Source organism: Heloderma suspectum, chromosome 3 (assembly GCF_057233095.1).
Source record: "Heloderma suspectum isolate Gila_16-S chromosome 3, 16-S_ref, whole genome shotgun sequence".
Lineage (NCBI taxonomy): Eukaryota > Metazoa > Chordata > Lepidosauria > Squamata > Helodermatidae > Heloderma > Heloderma suspectum.
The window spans coordinates 188130901-188146151 of record NC_139460.1 but is presented as its reverse complement, the minus strand read 5'-3'; the positions used below and the strand labels follow the sequence as shown (position 1 = coordinate 188146151).

Genomic DNA, 15251 nt, shown 5'->3' with positions numbered 1-15251 from the left:
TCCTTCTTAAAGTGCTGTGCCTGGAACTGGACACAGTACTCCAGATGAGGCCTAACCAGTGCTGAGTAGAGGGGAACTAGTACTTCCCGGGATTTGGAAGCTATGCTTCTATTAATGCAGCCCAAAATAGCATTTGCCTTTTTTTGCAGCCACATCCCATTGTTGGCTCATATTCAGCTTGTGATGGACAACAATTCCAAGATCCTTCTCGCTTGTAGTGTGGTTGAGCCAAGTATCCCCCATCTTGTAACTGTACATTTGGTTTCTTTTTTCTAGATGCAGAACTTGGCATTTATCCCTATTAAATATCATTCTGTTGTTTTCTGCCCAGCGCTCCAGCCTATCAAGATCACTTTGAATTTGGTTTCTGTCTTCCAAGGTATTAGCTATCCCGCCCAATTTTGTGTCAGCTGCAGACTTGACCAGCATTCCCTGCACCTCCTCCTCCAAGTCATTCATAAAAATGTTGAAGAGCACTGGGCCCAGGACTGAGCCATGTGGTACCCCACTCATTACCTCTCCCCAGTTTGAGAAGATCCCATTGATCAGCACTCTTTGAGTCCGATTTTGTAGCCAACTGTGGATCCACCTGATCGTTGTTTCATCTAACCCGCTTTGAGCTAGTATGCTCATCAGGATATCATGGGGCACTTTGTCGAAAGCTTTGCTGAAGTCGAGGTATATTATGGCCACAGCATTCCTACAGTCCACAAGGGAGGTGACTTGATCAAAAAATGAGATCAGATTCGTCTGGCAGGATTTGTTCTTGACAAATCCATGTTGGCTTCGAGTAGTCACGGCATTGTTTGCAAGGTGCTTACAGATGGATTGCTCTGCTCCAGATGATAAATCCCAGGGATTGACGTCAGACTGACTGGTTTGTAGTTCCCAGGTTCCTCCTTTTTGCCCTTTTTGAAGACAGGGACAACATTAGCCCTCCTCCAGTCATCTGGCACTTCACCCGTCCACCATGATTTCTCAAAGAGAATAGACAGTGATTCTGAGAGCTCTTCTGCCAGTTCCTTTATTACTCTAGGATGCAGTTCATCTGGCCCTGGAGATGTGAACTCATTCAAAGTAATTTGGTGTTCCTTGACCATATGCCTATCAATCTCAAGCTGCAATCCTGCCCCTTCAGCCTGTACTTTGCCTTTGCTGGGGGGGAGGGGGGTCATAGACCCTCTTTTGGGAGAAGACTGAGCCAAAGTACCAATTGAACACTTCTGCCTTTTCTTTGTCATCTGTTATCATTTTGCCATCCTTATTTAATACTTGAACCACCATTTTTTTTCTCTGTCTTTTACTTTGCACGTATCTGAAGAAAGCCTTTTTGTTGCTTTTAGCATCCCTCGCTAACTTCAGCTCATTCTCAGCTTTGGCCTTCCTGACGCCATCCCTGCAATTCTGTGCTACCTGTCTGTACTCTTCCTTTGTTGTTTGTCCCTCCTTCCACTTCCTATATGTGTGCTTTTTTTGTTTTCTAGTCATCTCTGAGCTTTCTGCGAAGCCACATTGGCTTCTGTTGTCTTCCCCTTTTCTTCTTGTTGGAATTGTTTGTAATTGTGCCTTGAGAATTTCCTTGTTTAAAAACTCCCACCCATCTTGGACTCATTTCTTGTTAGAGTCGCTTGCCATGGGACCTTACTGATCATTGTTCTGAGTTTATTAAAATCAGTTTTCCTAAAATCCAGGGTGCGGGTTTGGCTACACTCGGCTTTTGCTTCCTTTAGAACCAAGAACTCAAGTATAACATGGTCGCTTTCCACCAGAGTTCCTGTAACTGCTGCTTTATTCACTAAGTCATCTCTCTTGGTTAGGATCAAGTCAAGGATAGCCGAACCTCTAGTTCCTTCCTCTACTTTCTGTGGGAGGAGGTTATCCACCACACAAGTCAGGAACTTCCTGGAGGGGCCATGTTTTGCAGAATTTGTCTCCCAACAAATATCGGGGAAATTGAAGTCCCCCATTACTACTACATCATGCTTCCTTGAAACATTGGTTATTTGCTTTTCAAAAGTTTAAAATGTTTGGGCCTACACCTCTGAACAGTTCTAGCCAACATAACCAATCATGAGGGATCATGTGAACTGTAGGCCAAAACATCTGGAGAACCATAAGTTGCCCACCCCTGCTTTACATTAAAAGGAATGTGTGAGGTGTAGGGGAACAAAATCCACCCCCTCCCACTTTACCTCATTGTGCTCTATTTTATCCAGGAGTGGGCAACTTGTGACCCTCCAGATGTTATGGCCTACTACTCCCACTATCTCCCCCCACTGCCTATGCTGGGTAGGGCTGATGGCTAGGCCAAAACATCTGGAGGGTCACAAGTTGTCCACCCTTGTTTTAAGCTATTTTCTTCAAGCTTGGCTTATGTCTGGGATTGAAACCAGGCCAGAGAAAACTTCTTTAAGCAGCAAAGTACAGCAGGGAATTTTGGCAAAGGTTTTGCTCCATTCCTTCATGTATTCCTTTTTATGTAAAGAATTGATTCCCTCCATCTATACTATATTAATAGGACAGAAACATGGATTCTGTCTATTCTGTCTATTCTGTTTGGCCTTTGGCAAGGGAGAGGGTGCTGCATGTGAACTGTGGTGTGTGCTAGAATACTACACTCCACCTGACTCAAAGCATAATTGCCAATAACTTTGTCACCACAGATGCAGAATGCTAAAAACAGCAGAGAATCCAGAAGCATCTTAAAGACTACCATGCTCTTATGGACTAGATCACAAAGCATCCTTGTTTCATTGCCAAATATCAACGAAGCTCAATGTCTTTCTTTTAGCTGAATTTCCTTTGCACTATAGATATCAACTTACCTAACATTTCATCATAAGACACAGGAAAAAGTAAAACCTCAGACTATTTTTTTGTAGAACAAACAATGCTCATCTCACTTGATTCTCAAATTCATTTCCAGAAGCCAAAGAAACCTTTAAAAAAAACTGCAACCACAGTATCAGACTGTAGCCTTCCAATACAATTAAAAGACAATTCTGCATACAGATGGGTAAGATGTCACAGGACATCTGTGCACCTGTTTTAAGGTTCCTTACCTCAATTCCAGTACTGAAAGCAAAAGCATGCCTTTTCCCTTTAAGACTCGGATATGAACAGAAGAACATAAGAAAAGCTGTGCTGGATCAGACCAAGGGTCCATCTAATCCGGCATTCTGTTCACACAGTGGCCAACCAGCAGAACCCACAAGCAAGGCATGAGTGCAACAGTACTCTCCCACCCATGTTCCCTAGCAACATGTGAGTACATAGGCTCACAGCCTCTGGTACTGGAGGTAGCACATAGCCATCAAGGCTATTAGCCATAGATAGCCTTTTCCTCCAGGAATTTATCCAACCCCCTTTTAAAGCCATCCAAACTGGTGGCCATTACTACATCCTGTGGTAGCAAATTCCATAGTTCAACTATTCGCTGTGTGAAGAGGTACTTCCTTTCACCTGTCCTGAATCTCCCACCAAACAGTTTCATGGGATGACCCCACGTTCTAGTATTTTGAGAGAGGGAGAAAAATGTCTCCCTATCCACATTCTCCACACCATGCATAATTTTGTACACCTCTATCATGTCTCCCATTAGCCTTTTTTTCCCCTCAAGCTAAACAAGCCCAGCTGTTGTAACCTTCTCTCATAGGGGAGATGCTCCAGCCCCTTGATCATTTTAGTTGCTCTTTTCTGCACCTTTTCCAGCCCTACAATATCTTTTTTTAGGTGTGGTGACCAGAACTGTACACAATATTCCAAGTGTGGTTGCACCATAGAATTGTATAAGGACAGTATGATGTTGGCAGTTTTATTCTCAGTCCCTTTTCTAATCATGCCTAACATAGAGTTTACCTTTTTTACAGCAGCCACACACTGGGTTGACATTTCATCGAGTTGTCCACCACAACTCCAAGATCTCTTGCTTGGTTGGTCACTGCTAGCTCAGATCAGGTTAACCCATCAGGTTATACTTGAAGGTGGGATTTTTTGCTCCAACGGGCATCACTTTACACTTGCTTACATTGAACCATATTTGCCATTTAGATGCCCATTCTCCCAGTTGGGAGAGATCCTTTTTGGAACTTGTCACAATCCCTTTTTCTTTTAACCACCTTAAATAATTTGGTGTCATCCGCAAACTTGGCCACTTCACTGCTCACTCCTCATTCCAAAGCATTTACAAACGGGATGAAAAGCACTGGTCCTAATACAGATCCCTGTGGGACCCCACTATTTACTTCCCTCCATTGGGAGAATTTATTCCTACTCTCTGCTTTCTGTTCTTTAACCAGTTACTGATCCATAACAGGAGCTGTCCGCTTATGCCATGACTACTAAGTTTGCTCAGGAGTCTTTGGTGAGGGACTTTGTCAAAAGCCTTTTGGAAGTCCAAGTAAACAATGTCTACCGGATCAACCCTGTCTACATGTTTATTGACACTCTCAGAGAACTCTAAAAGCTTAGTGAGACAGGATGTCCCTTTGCAAAAGCCGTATTGATTCTTTTCCATGGTCCAATTGCCTCCCTAACTGGTTTTCCGCTTCTGATATATTTAAAGAATTCTTTATTGTTGTTCTTGATATTGTTAGCAATATGCACTTCAAGATGCTTTTTGCGTCTCGTACTGTCTGCTTATATTGCCTCTGTGCAAGCGTGTGCTGCCTTTGTTTTCCACACTTGGGCAAGACTTCAGTTTTCTGAAGGAAGCTCTCTTTTCTCTAATAGCTCCCTTAACACTGCTCATTAACCATGCCAGCAACCTCCTGGACTTGGTGCTACCTTTCCTAACCTGTGGTATACATTTTAGATGGGTTTCTTTTATTGTGGTTTTGAGTAATCTCCAAGCATTTTGAAGGGATTAAATCCTCTGGACTCCCCCTTTCAACTTCCTTTTCACCAGTTCCCTCATTTTAGAGAAGTTTCCTCTTCTTGAAGTCAAATGAGACTGTGTTGGACTTCCTGGGCAATTTCCCACTTAAATATGTAAGGCTGAAAGGACAGAGTATGTCTTGAAATTATTTGCAGTATAACAATCAAAAGCTATCTCATATTGTTAGAATAAAAAGGACATATTTAAGCAACAAGAAACTGTTAGTTTTGGAATACAAGGAATTATGCCCTGGATGCAGAAGGTGGAGAAGGGGGAGAACAGTGAGTGAGTTCCTAGAAGCAGGTGGAACACGTGAGGTAGGCGGGAAAGTTTGATATGGGGGGGGGGGCTCCCCCTAAGACCAGCAAAGGCTGAGTGATATATGCACAGCCCTCGTACTGCCAAGTAATTTTGGCAGCAGAGAGCAGTGCCCAAGGACAAGCCCTTAGTCACACCTGGGTCTGAGAGTTAGGTTCATGCAAAGCAGAGTCAACGTGACTTCAAAATTGAACTAGTTAAAGGTTATCAGTATAGTGAAAGATCCTGATTGGAAAGTATAATTTCTTGATTTTACCTGAGCATGGTAACTTTTTAGGATTTGACTGTAGGTGTCACTGATTTTAACAGAGCACTAGCTTTAGTTGGATACGGCTCTGAATACTAGAAGCAAAGTGAAATCTCAATCTGAAAAGAAAATCCAGCCTTATAGGTCTCTCACATTTGATTCAGGGCTGAGGGAGCCAGCCTATCCTGTAGTCTGTACAGCGGTGCACCCTTCAACCTCAGTTCCACCAGTTCATCAGGGGGTAAAGTTTTACTTGTAAATAAACCTTTAGTCTGCCAATGAAAAGACTATGCTAGCATTTCTCTGGCATAAAAACTTTGATCCTTCTTTTCTTTTCTTTTTTTAAATCTTGCTCTCATATTCTCTATTACCTCCTTCTATATTTAAGATGTGATGAAAGAAACAGAAACGTATTCAAACAAAATAATCATATGTTAACTTGAAAGCAACAACTATGACACCTGTTAGTTACAGACACTAGCCTATCCAGCTACTTATATAGATTGCTTGCGGTAGTATCTAAGCATGTATTGCCACAGAAGATTAGTTGTACCTCCATTAACAAATATGAAATATACATTTTGATGGCTTGTGCTTAATAGATTTTGATCTCAGTTTTTGTAGACTTGTATACAGTTAATCTCATATGAATAGTTCCATGAAAATTCACTGAGATTCAGGACTGCAAGGAGGAACTACTAGACAGACCTTGCTGGAGTCAAGAAATTTCTACCAATACATGTTCTATGCTTCTAACACCCATAGGGTCATTAAGGCTCAAGGTGTTCATGAGAGCATGGAATGGTCTTTCGATACATAGCTCCTTCTTCCAATGAAAGGCATGGCAAAAGATGAGACCATAGACAAACCAGACAAATGTTTAAATAGCTATTGTCCACCTATCTTATCGGCAAATAGCGCAGCTTCTGTGAAGGAAGTGGTCATTTTGGATATAAGAAGCGTTTCATATGAGACTTAGGCAGGTGCTTAAAATCTACACAGTAAGCTTACTGCCTCATATCCCGCACTGCAATACCTACACTGTTAAATGGCCCTTTAACAGCAAGCAGGTGGAGTGCTTTTCATGCAGCTTGACCTTTAAGCATGCCTATGCCACATGAAAACAATAGGTTTAGTTTTATTTATTTGAACTATTAGTTTGCTAAAGTAGAGAAGCAACCCCAGTGTTTGCTGAACAAGTGAAAACAGTTGGGGCCCCACCAACAAGTGTACCTATATAATACACATATTCAGAAACCAATGCTTGCTGCAGACACACTTTAGTGTTTAGATGTACACTAAAATGTTTTTGGTGTACCAAGAGTTATATCTGAAGTAGCCCCAAGACTGACCACAATTTCTTGGCTGGTGAACTGGATGTGAAGCCATGGTTGCTGCCCTTTAAAGTGTGCAACTATCTCAAAAATCTGAATTTTCCTGTTCTCCCAACTGCAGCACTGTTGTTTCTTCCTCCTCTGGTGCCACAGTTGCAACACGTTCTTTCTCGGAGCAGAGCGGGCCTCCGGGCGCGGGCAGCTAGGCCACGTGGAGGGAGCAAGTCCCGTCACACCCACTGGCAGATTGTCCCATTAGACAACTCAAATGGCACATACCGCGCGAATGCACAGCCCCCAAGCATGGCTATTGTAGCTCGAAACAATGGAGCCTTTTCCTCCTAATTTTATTGTGCAGCCAGACGTTCAAGAATAATAGCAAGACAAACTCGGAGAAATACAACAACCCGAACGGATCTGCCAGCAAGTGGACAGAGAACCCTCGAAAGTGTGCCCTCGTGTCACTGACGCTCCTGGGATGTCTCTCCGGGACAGCTCGGGAGGAGCAAGCAGCCTCTGGGGCCGCGCACTGCCGCCTGCGCCAAGCCTGTGCAGCTGGACTTCACTCCCTTGCAACTACCTGCTGCTCCCAGGAAAAAGAGACGGAGGTCACTGAACCTCATGCCTGATGTCTAATAGCTAACCGCATTATGCCTGGGGTCCGATCGGGGGCGCAAGCCCGGCCATGCCTGAGATCTGTGACAATAACCCCCCACCCCACAGGAAAAAATGCTCTTCCCGTCCATCGGACGTGGCCCGAAGCTCAGAAAGTGGGCCGGAGCGTGTAACGGAATCTCTCACTGATTCTGTCACACGCCAGCCGACACACACAGCGCATCCGCTGAGCCTGGCGAGTGCCAGGACGACGTCTCAGTGTACCTAGGCTCGTCGTTATCCCCGACTGCTTCATCCCCCCCCCCCCCCGGTATGTTTAAATAACTGCAACTGCCTTATGTACAGTCTTAGAGAGCCATGAAACCCGAGCTGTTTCCTCCTCTCCTCCTCATGCGTTTGCTCGCTCTCTTTACCTAAGTCGAACGGGCTCCAGCTTTTGCTTCTTGGCTTGGGGCTCCTCTGCTGCCATCTTCATGCTCGTTCAGCGCGTGCCTGCAACGGCGCCGGGCTCCAGACTATTTTTGCAGACGAGCTGCCCAGCTCCTTTCAGGGAAGCCGGCAAGGGGGAGGGGAGAGAAGGGCACGAAAGCAGGCAGGGTAGACTGGGTTAAATGCCTGATCCAGCAATGAACGGAGCGCGGGGGCTCGGGGCGAAAAGGCTGAAGGAGATGAGCCCGGATTTCCACTCAGAGCTGTCACTTTTTAAAACGCTATTCTCCGGGTTTATTTCTCTTGCCAAGTTTGCAATGAAACTACTTATAAAACTCACACAGAGAGAAACGCTAGCTGGTTTCCAAGCTCAGTAGCCGGAAAATATCACTTGCTAAGGACTAGAAACAGGTGAGGTCGTAGGAACGTTTCGTACACGTGTCCGCCTCGGTCTCGCTCGCATTTGGCGCAGGCACTTAGCCGAGGCGCCCTGGTGGGGTGTGGCCGGAGAGGGGCTGGGCCAGGGCTTCGCGGCCATCTTTCGCCACCGCGGCTGCTGGGTTGCTGGTCTTGCTTCTTTTCCTAGCAAAGTGAGGCTCTTGCTGAGAGGGTGAGTGCGTGGAGGTGACTGTACCGCGCGGGTGGAAATGCCTTAAAAATACAGTAACTATTTTCCAGCTGGAAGATGGTTGGGTTGCTTCGTAGCTCCTGGCCCAGAAGAGTCTGGGCAGCAGCCCCACCCCGCGCCCTCGCTGTCGGCAGTTTCAGGCTGCAGCAGTTCCTGTCCACACTCGCGCAGTACCAAGTATCAGTGAGTTCGGTGAGACTTGCTTCTGAGTAGACATGCCTAGGATTCGGTTGCTTGATTACTGTATAATGGCGTAGCGCAGGGGTGGGGAATCTCCGGCCCGCGTCATCAACTTGCATAGCGTTTTACAGAGTAACAAACAAGAGGACAAGTCCCTGCCCTGAGGAGCGTTGTTGTTGTTGTTCAGTCGTTCAGTCATGTCCGACTCTTCGTGACTCCATGGACCATAACACGCCAGGCCTTCCTGTCCTGCGCTCTCTCCCGGAGCGTGCTCAAGTCCATATTCATTGCATCGGTGATGCTATCTAGCCATCTCATCCTCTGCCGTCCCCTTCTCCTTTTGCCTTCAGTCTTTCCCAGCATCAGGGTCTTTTCCAGAGAGTTTTCTCTTCGCATTAGGTGGCCAAAATATTGGAGCTTCAGCTTCAGTATCTGTCCTTCCAATGAGCACTCAGGGTTGATTTCCTTTAGGATGGACTGATTTGACCTCCTTGCAGTCCAGGGGACTCGTAAGAGTCTTCTCCAGCACCACAGTTCGAAAGCATCAATTCTTCGGCGCTCAGCCTTCCTTATAGTCCAGCTCTCACAGCCATACATTACTACTGGGAAAACCATAGCTTTGATTATGCGGACCTTTGTCGGCAAGGTGATGTCTCTGCTTCTTTCTATGCTGTCTAGGTTTGCCATAGCTTTCCTCCCAAGGAGCAAGCGTCTTTTAATTTCATGGCTGCAGTCACCGTCTGCGGTGATCTTGGAGCCCAAGAAAGTAAAATCTGTCACTGCTTCCATTTCTTCCCCTTCTATATGCCAGGAAGTGATAGGGCCAGATGCCATGATCTTCGTTTTTTTAATGTTGAGTTTCAAACCAGCTTTTGCACTCTCCACTTTCACCCTCAACAAGAGGCTCTTTAGATCCTCTTCGCTTTCTGCCATTAGGGTGGTATCGTCTGCATATCGGAGGTTATTGATAATTCTCCCAGCAATCTTAATTCCGACCTGTGATTCATCCAACCCGGCGTTTCTCATGATGTACTCTGCATATAAGTTAAATAAGCAGGGTGACAATATGCAGCCTTGTCGTACTCCTTTCCCAATTTTGAACCACTCGGTTGTTCCATGTCTGGTTCTTACTGTTGTTTCTTGACCCTGGTACAGGTTTCTCAGGAGACAGGTAAGGTGGGCTGGTACTCCCATCACTTTAAGAATTTGCCACAGTTTGTTGTGATCCACACAATCAAAGGCTTTAGCGTAGTCAATGAAGCAGAAATAGACGTTTTTCTGGAATTCTCTTGCTTTCTCCATGATGCAGCGAATGTTGGCGATTTGATCTCTAGTTCCTCTGCCTCTTCGAAACCCAGCTTGTACTTCCAGTAGTTCTCGGTTCACATGCTGCTGAAGCCTAGCTTGTAGGATTTTGAGCATCACCTTGCTGGCATGTGAAATGAGCGCAATTGTGCGGTAGTTTGAACACTCTTTGGCGTTGCCCTTCTTTGGAATTGGAATGTAAACTGACCTTTTCCAGTCTTGCGGCCATTGTTGAGTGTGCCAAATTTGTTGGCATATTGAATGCAGCACTTTAACAGCATCATCTTTTAGGATTTTAAATAGCTCAGCTGGAAGACTGTCATCTCCGCTAGCTTTGTTGTTACTAATGCTTCCTAAGGCCCACTTGACTTCACTCTCAAGGATGTCCGGCTCAAGTTCAGTGACCGCACTATCATGGCTATCAGGGACATTCAGATCTTTCCTGTATAGTTCTTCTGTGTATTCTTTCCACCTCTTCTTAATCTCATCTGCATCTGTTAGGCCCTGCCTTCTTTGTCCTTTATCAAGCCCGTCTTTACACAAAACGTTCCCTTGAGATCTCCGATTTTCTTGAAGAGATCTTTAGTCTTTCCCATTCAGTTGTTTTCCTCGATTTCTTTGCATTGTTCATTTAAGAAGGCCTTCTTGTCTCTCCTTGCGATTCTCTGGAACTCTGCATTCAGTTGGATATATCTTCCCCTTTCTCCCTTGCTTTTCACTTCCCTTCTTTCCTCAGCTACTTGTAAAGCCTCATCAGACAGCCACTTGGCTTTCTTGCATTTCTTTTTCTTTGGGATGGATTTCGTTGCTGCCTCCTGAACAATGTTACGGACCTCCGGCCATAGTTCCTCAGGCACTCTGTCTATCAGGTCTAATCCCTGAAATCTATTCCTCACCTCCACTGTATATTCATAAGGGATATGATTGAGGTCATACCGGAATGGTTTAGTGGTTTTCCCTACGTTCTTCAATTTTGGCTGAAATTTTGCAACAAGAAGCTCATGATCTGAGCCACAGTCAGCTCCAGGTCGTGTTTTTACTGACTGTATAGAGCTTCTCCATCTTTGGCTGCAAATTACATAATCAGTCTGATTTCGATATTGACCATCTGGTGATGTCCATGTGTAGAGTCGCCTCTTGTGCTGGTGGAAAAGAGTGTTTGCTATGATCAGCGTGTTCTCTTGGCAAAACTCTATTAGCCTTTGTCCTGCTTCATTTTGTACACCAAGGCCATGCTTGCCTGTTATCCTGGTGATGTCTTGACTTCCTACTTTAGCGTTCCAATCCCCTATGACGAAGAGGACATCTTTTTTTGGTGTTAGTTCTAGAAGGTGTTGTAGGTCTTCATAGAACCGATCAACTTCAGCTTCTTCGGCATCAGTGGTTGGGGCATAGACTTGAATTACTGTGATGTTGAATGGTTTGCCTTGGATTCGTACTGAGATCATTCTATCATTTTTAAGATTGTACCCCAGTACTGCTTTTCCCACCCTTTTGTTGACTATGAGTGCTACTCCATTTCTTCTAAGGGATTCTTGCCCACAATAGTAGATATGATGGTCACCTGAATTAAATTCGCCCATGCCTGTCCATTTTAGTTCACTGATTCCAAAGATGTTGATGTTCAATCTTGCCATCTTATGTTTGACCACCTCCAGCTTACCTTGATTCATTGATCTGACATTCCAGGTTCCTAAACAATATTGTTCTTTACAGCATCTGACTTTCTTTTCACCACCAGACACATCCACAGCTGAGTGTCCTTTTGGCTTTGGCCCAGCCGCTTCACTCTTTCTGGCGCTACTTGGAAATACCCTCTGCTCCTCCCCAGTAGTATATTGGACACCTTCCGACCTGAGGGGCTCATCTTCCGGTGTCATCTCTTTTAGCCTTGTGATACGTTCCGTGGGGTTTTCTTGGCAAGAATACTGGAGTGGGTTGCCATTTCCTTCTCCAGTGGACCACATTTTGTCAGAACTCTCTGCCATGACCTGTCCATCTTGGGTGGCCCTGCACGGCATAGCTTATGGCTTCACTGAGTTACGCAAGCCCCTTCGCCAGTTGACAAAGGGGAGGCAATCGGGATGGGAGCAAGATGGAGGCAACGGTAAACCGGGGCAGAATTACGCATTCAGCGATGACACGTATTTAAGCATCGTTTCTGTTGGGGATGGAACCTGGTACCTTTAAAGAATAATAGGGGGAAAATAAAGCAGGTCCCAGCCTTGAGGATCTTACAACCAGAATCTAGAAGGGGGGGGATACTCTTTGCCCTTCTCCTTCCCTTGGTGATTACGCTCGAGCAAGCATGATCAAATGCAGTTACATTTATTTGGGTTTTGTTTCAGCTGGAGTTGAGGACTTCAGTAATTAAGTCAAAGCCACAGCATACTCGGTGGCTATATGGGCAGTGCCATCAAATTGGGGTGTTCCCATTAGAAAAGGAGCAGACACTGTATTTCTTAAGGTTTCCCAGTAATATTTTTCCTGGCAATGCTAGAAAACAAATAATATGGCAAGGTATCAGTTCTTAAGTAGTCTGGTATTATTATCTCCTGTGTTGTAGGTTTCCGGGGAGATGAGACTGAGAAATTCAGCTTGCCCTTAGAACTGAATATAAGTTTATAGCTGAGCTGGGAGAAATAATATTTACTTCTATTAAGGCTGAGGGTCTAAGAAAATGAAATAATTGGACTGTGTTCACATAATTTGATTGGTTGCTTCCTATTGGCTGTGCTTTAGGTATAACAATATGTAAACCAAGGAAATCAAATAAAAGCAATACACAGATAATATAACTTCCCCTATAGCACTACCATGAAATAAGCTTGTCTGCTGCTACAAAAGCCAAGTGCTAAGAGGATGGAAAACAAAAGCAGATAAACAACTCTAAACTATGCAACAGTTTTTTGTTGGACTTCTAAAACATAGTGCAATCTGTGGTTTGTGTAATGCAGCCTTTTCCAACATAGTTCCCCCCCAGATGTGTTGGACTACAACTCCCAGCAGCCTGTGTTAGCATGGTTAATGGCTGTAGGCCAGAACATCTGAACTGAGCCAATGTGACCTTATTCTGGGCATGTATTTTATTTATTTATTATTAAATTTATTAATCGCCCATCTGGCAGGTCACCCAGCCACTCTGGGCTATGTACAACATACAATAAAAACAGTTTAAAACAATAAAATTCTACAATAAAAACATTTCCTAAAATACCCTAACCTACCCCAAATGCCTGCCTGAACAACAGCGTTTTTAATGCATGACGGAAGCTCATTAAAGAGGGGGCATGACGGAGTTCCCTAGGGAGGGAGTTCCACAGAGTGGGGGCCACCACAGAAAAGGCCCTCTCCCTCGTCCCCACCAGTCTAGCTGTCCTGGCTGATGGGACAGAGAGAAGGCCATCCGAGGCTGATCTTGTTAAGCGGCCTGTCTGGTGCTGCTGGAGGCGCTCCTTAAGATAGGCTGGGCCGGAACCATATAGGGTTTTAAAGGTCAAAACCAACACCTTGAATTTGGCCCGGAAAACAACTGGTAACCAGTGCAACTCCTTCAGCACTGGAGTGATGTGGTCTCACCGGCGGCTGCCTTTAATCAGGTGAGCTGCCGCGTTCTGTACCAGCTGCAGTTTCCGAGCAGTCTTCAAGGGTAACCCCACGTAGAGCGCATTACAGTAGTCTAAATGAGAGGAGACCAGGGCATGTACTACCGATGGGAGCAGATGGTCGGGAAGGAAGGGGCGCAGCCGCCGTATCAGATGGAGTTGATAACAGCGCTGTCCGGCTCACAGCTGACACCTGAGCCTCCATGGACAGCTGGGAGTCCAAAATGACCCCCAGGCTGCAGACCTGGTCTTTCAAGGGTAGCCGTACCCCATTCAACACCAGGTCAACATCCCCCAGCCTCCTCTTGTCTCCCACCAAAAGTACCTCGGTCTTGTCAGGGTTCAGCTTCAGCCTATTCCTCCCCATCCAGCCACTCACGGTCTCCAGACATTTGAACAGGGATTCTACGGCCAACCTTGGTGAAGATTTAAACAAGAGGTAGAGCTGTGTGTCATCCGCATATTGATGACACTGCACCCCAAACCTCCTGATGATAGCCCCCAGCGGCTTCACATAGATGTTAAATAGCATCGGGGAGAGGATGGAACCCTGTGGCACCCCACAAGTAAGTGGCCACGGGTCCGAAACCTCCTCTCCCAGTGCTACCCTCTGGTACCTGCCGGAGAGGAAGGACCGGAACCACCGCAATACAGTGTCCCCAATGCCCAACCCCTCCAGGCGGTCCAGGAGGATACCGTGGTCAACGGTATCGAAAGCCGCTGAGAGGTCGAGGAGAACAAGGAAGGAGCATTCACCCCTATCCAGAGCCCTCCTCATATCATCTACCAAGGCGACCAAGGCCGTTTCTGTCCCATGCCCAAGCCTGAAGCCCAACTGAAATGGGTCTAGATAATCAGTTTCTTCCAAGTGTGCTTTCAGCTGCACCGCCATCACCCGCTCAATCACCTTGCCCAAAAATGGCAGATTTGAGACTGGGCGAAAGTTGTTCAAAACTTGAGGATCCAAGGAGGGCTTCTTTAAGAGCGGTCTTATCACTGCCTCCTTGAGGGCTGATGGCATCACTCCCTCCTCAAGGGAGGCGTTCACCACCACCTTGATCCCCTCACCCAGTCTCTCTCTGCAGCTCATAATGAGCCAAGATGGGCAAGGATCAAGTAAGCAGGTGGTCGGCCGTACAGATGAAAGCACCTTGTCCACTTCATCAGGAGGAAGAAGATGGAACGGATCCCACAAAACCGGTTTGCCACAGGCCGCCTCTTGCTCACTAACTGTATCCACAGTGTGCAGAGTAACACACCTAATCTGATCAATTTTATCTGCAAAGTGCCTTGCCAAGGCCTCACAGGAGGCCTTAGAATGCTCCAGTGGTTCCAGAGCCACAGGACCGACCAGGCTCCGGAGCACTTGGAACAGCCTTCTGGGACAGCACTCTGCAGACGCGATGGAGGCAGCATAATATTCCTTTTTTGCTGCCTTCACCGCCACGTGATAGGCTGAAGATACAGCTCTAGCCCATGTCTGATCGTCTTTGGAGCGAGACTTCCGCCACAAGCGCTCTAGCCGTCTCACCTCCTGTTTCAGAGCTCGTAACCGTGGATTGAACCATGGTGCAGTCCGAGCCCTGTTCAGGGGGAGAGGGCATTTCGGAGCCACCTGATCTAATGCACCAGTGATTGCGCCATTCCAGCCACCCACCAGGGTCTCGACCGAGTGGCCGTTGGCATGCCCCAGAGAATCCCCAAGCGCATTCAG

General features: G+C 46.1%; 2 protein-coding genes across 7 annotated transcripts in view; one reads left to right on the top strand and one right to left on the bottom strand.

Annotated features, from left to right (window-relative positions):
- Positions 1-7932, bottom strand: part of ADK (adenosine kinase) — a 532303-nt gene extending 524371 nt beyond the window's left edge. Inside the window, exon 1 of the mRNA XM_084845185.1 lies at positions 7804-7932. Within this exon, the coding sequence (XP_084701311.1) occupies positions 7804-7865 (62 nt within the window). The 5' untranslated portion in view covers positions 7866-7932. The remainder of the gene's footprint in view (positions 1-7803) is intronic.
- Positions 7933-8341: 409 nt separating this feature from the next.
- AP3M1 (adaptor related protein complex 3 subunit mu 1) overlaps positions 8342-15251 on the top strand; it is a 41078-nt gene continuing 34168 nt past the window's right edge. For 5 of the 6 annotated variants that reach the window (XR_014789310.1, XR_014789309.1, XM_084845181.1 and 2 more), the window contains exon 1: positions 8342-8639. Coding sequence is in view for 3 of the 6 variants with exons in the window: in XM_084845181.1 (XP_084701307.1) it covers positions 8505-8639 (135 nt within the window). In the remaining 3 variants the exon portion in view is untranslated. The remainder of the gene's footprint in view (positions 8640-15251) is intronic. The other variant, XM_084845182.1, reaches the window with a different exon arrangement.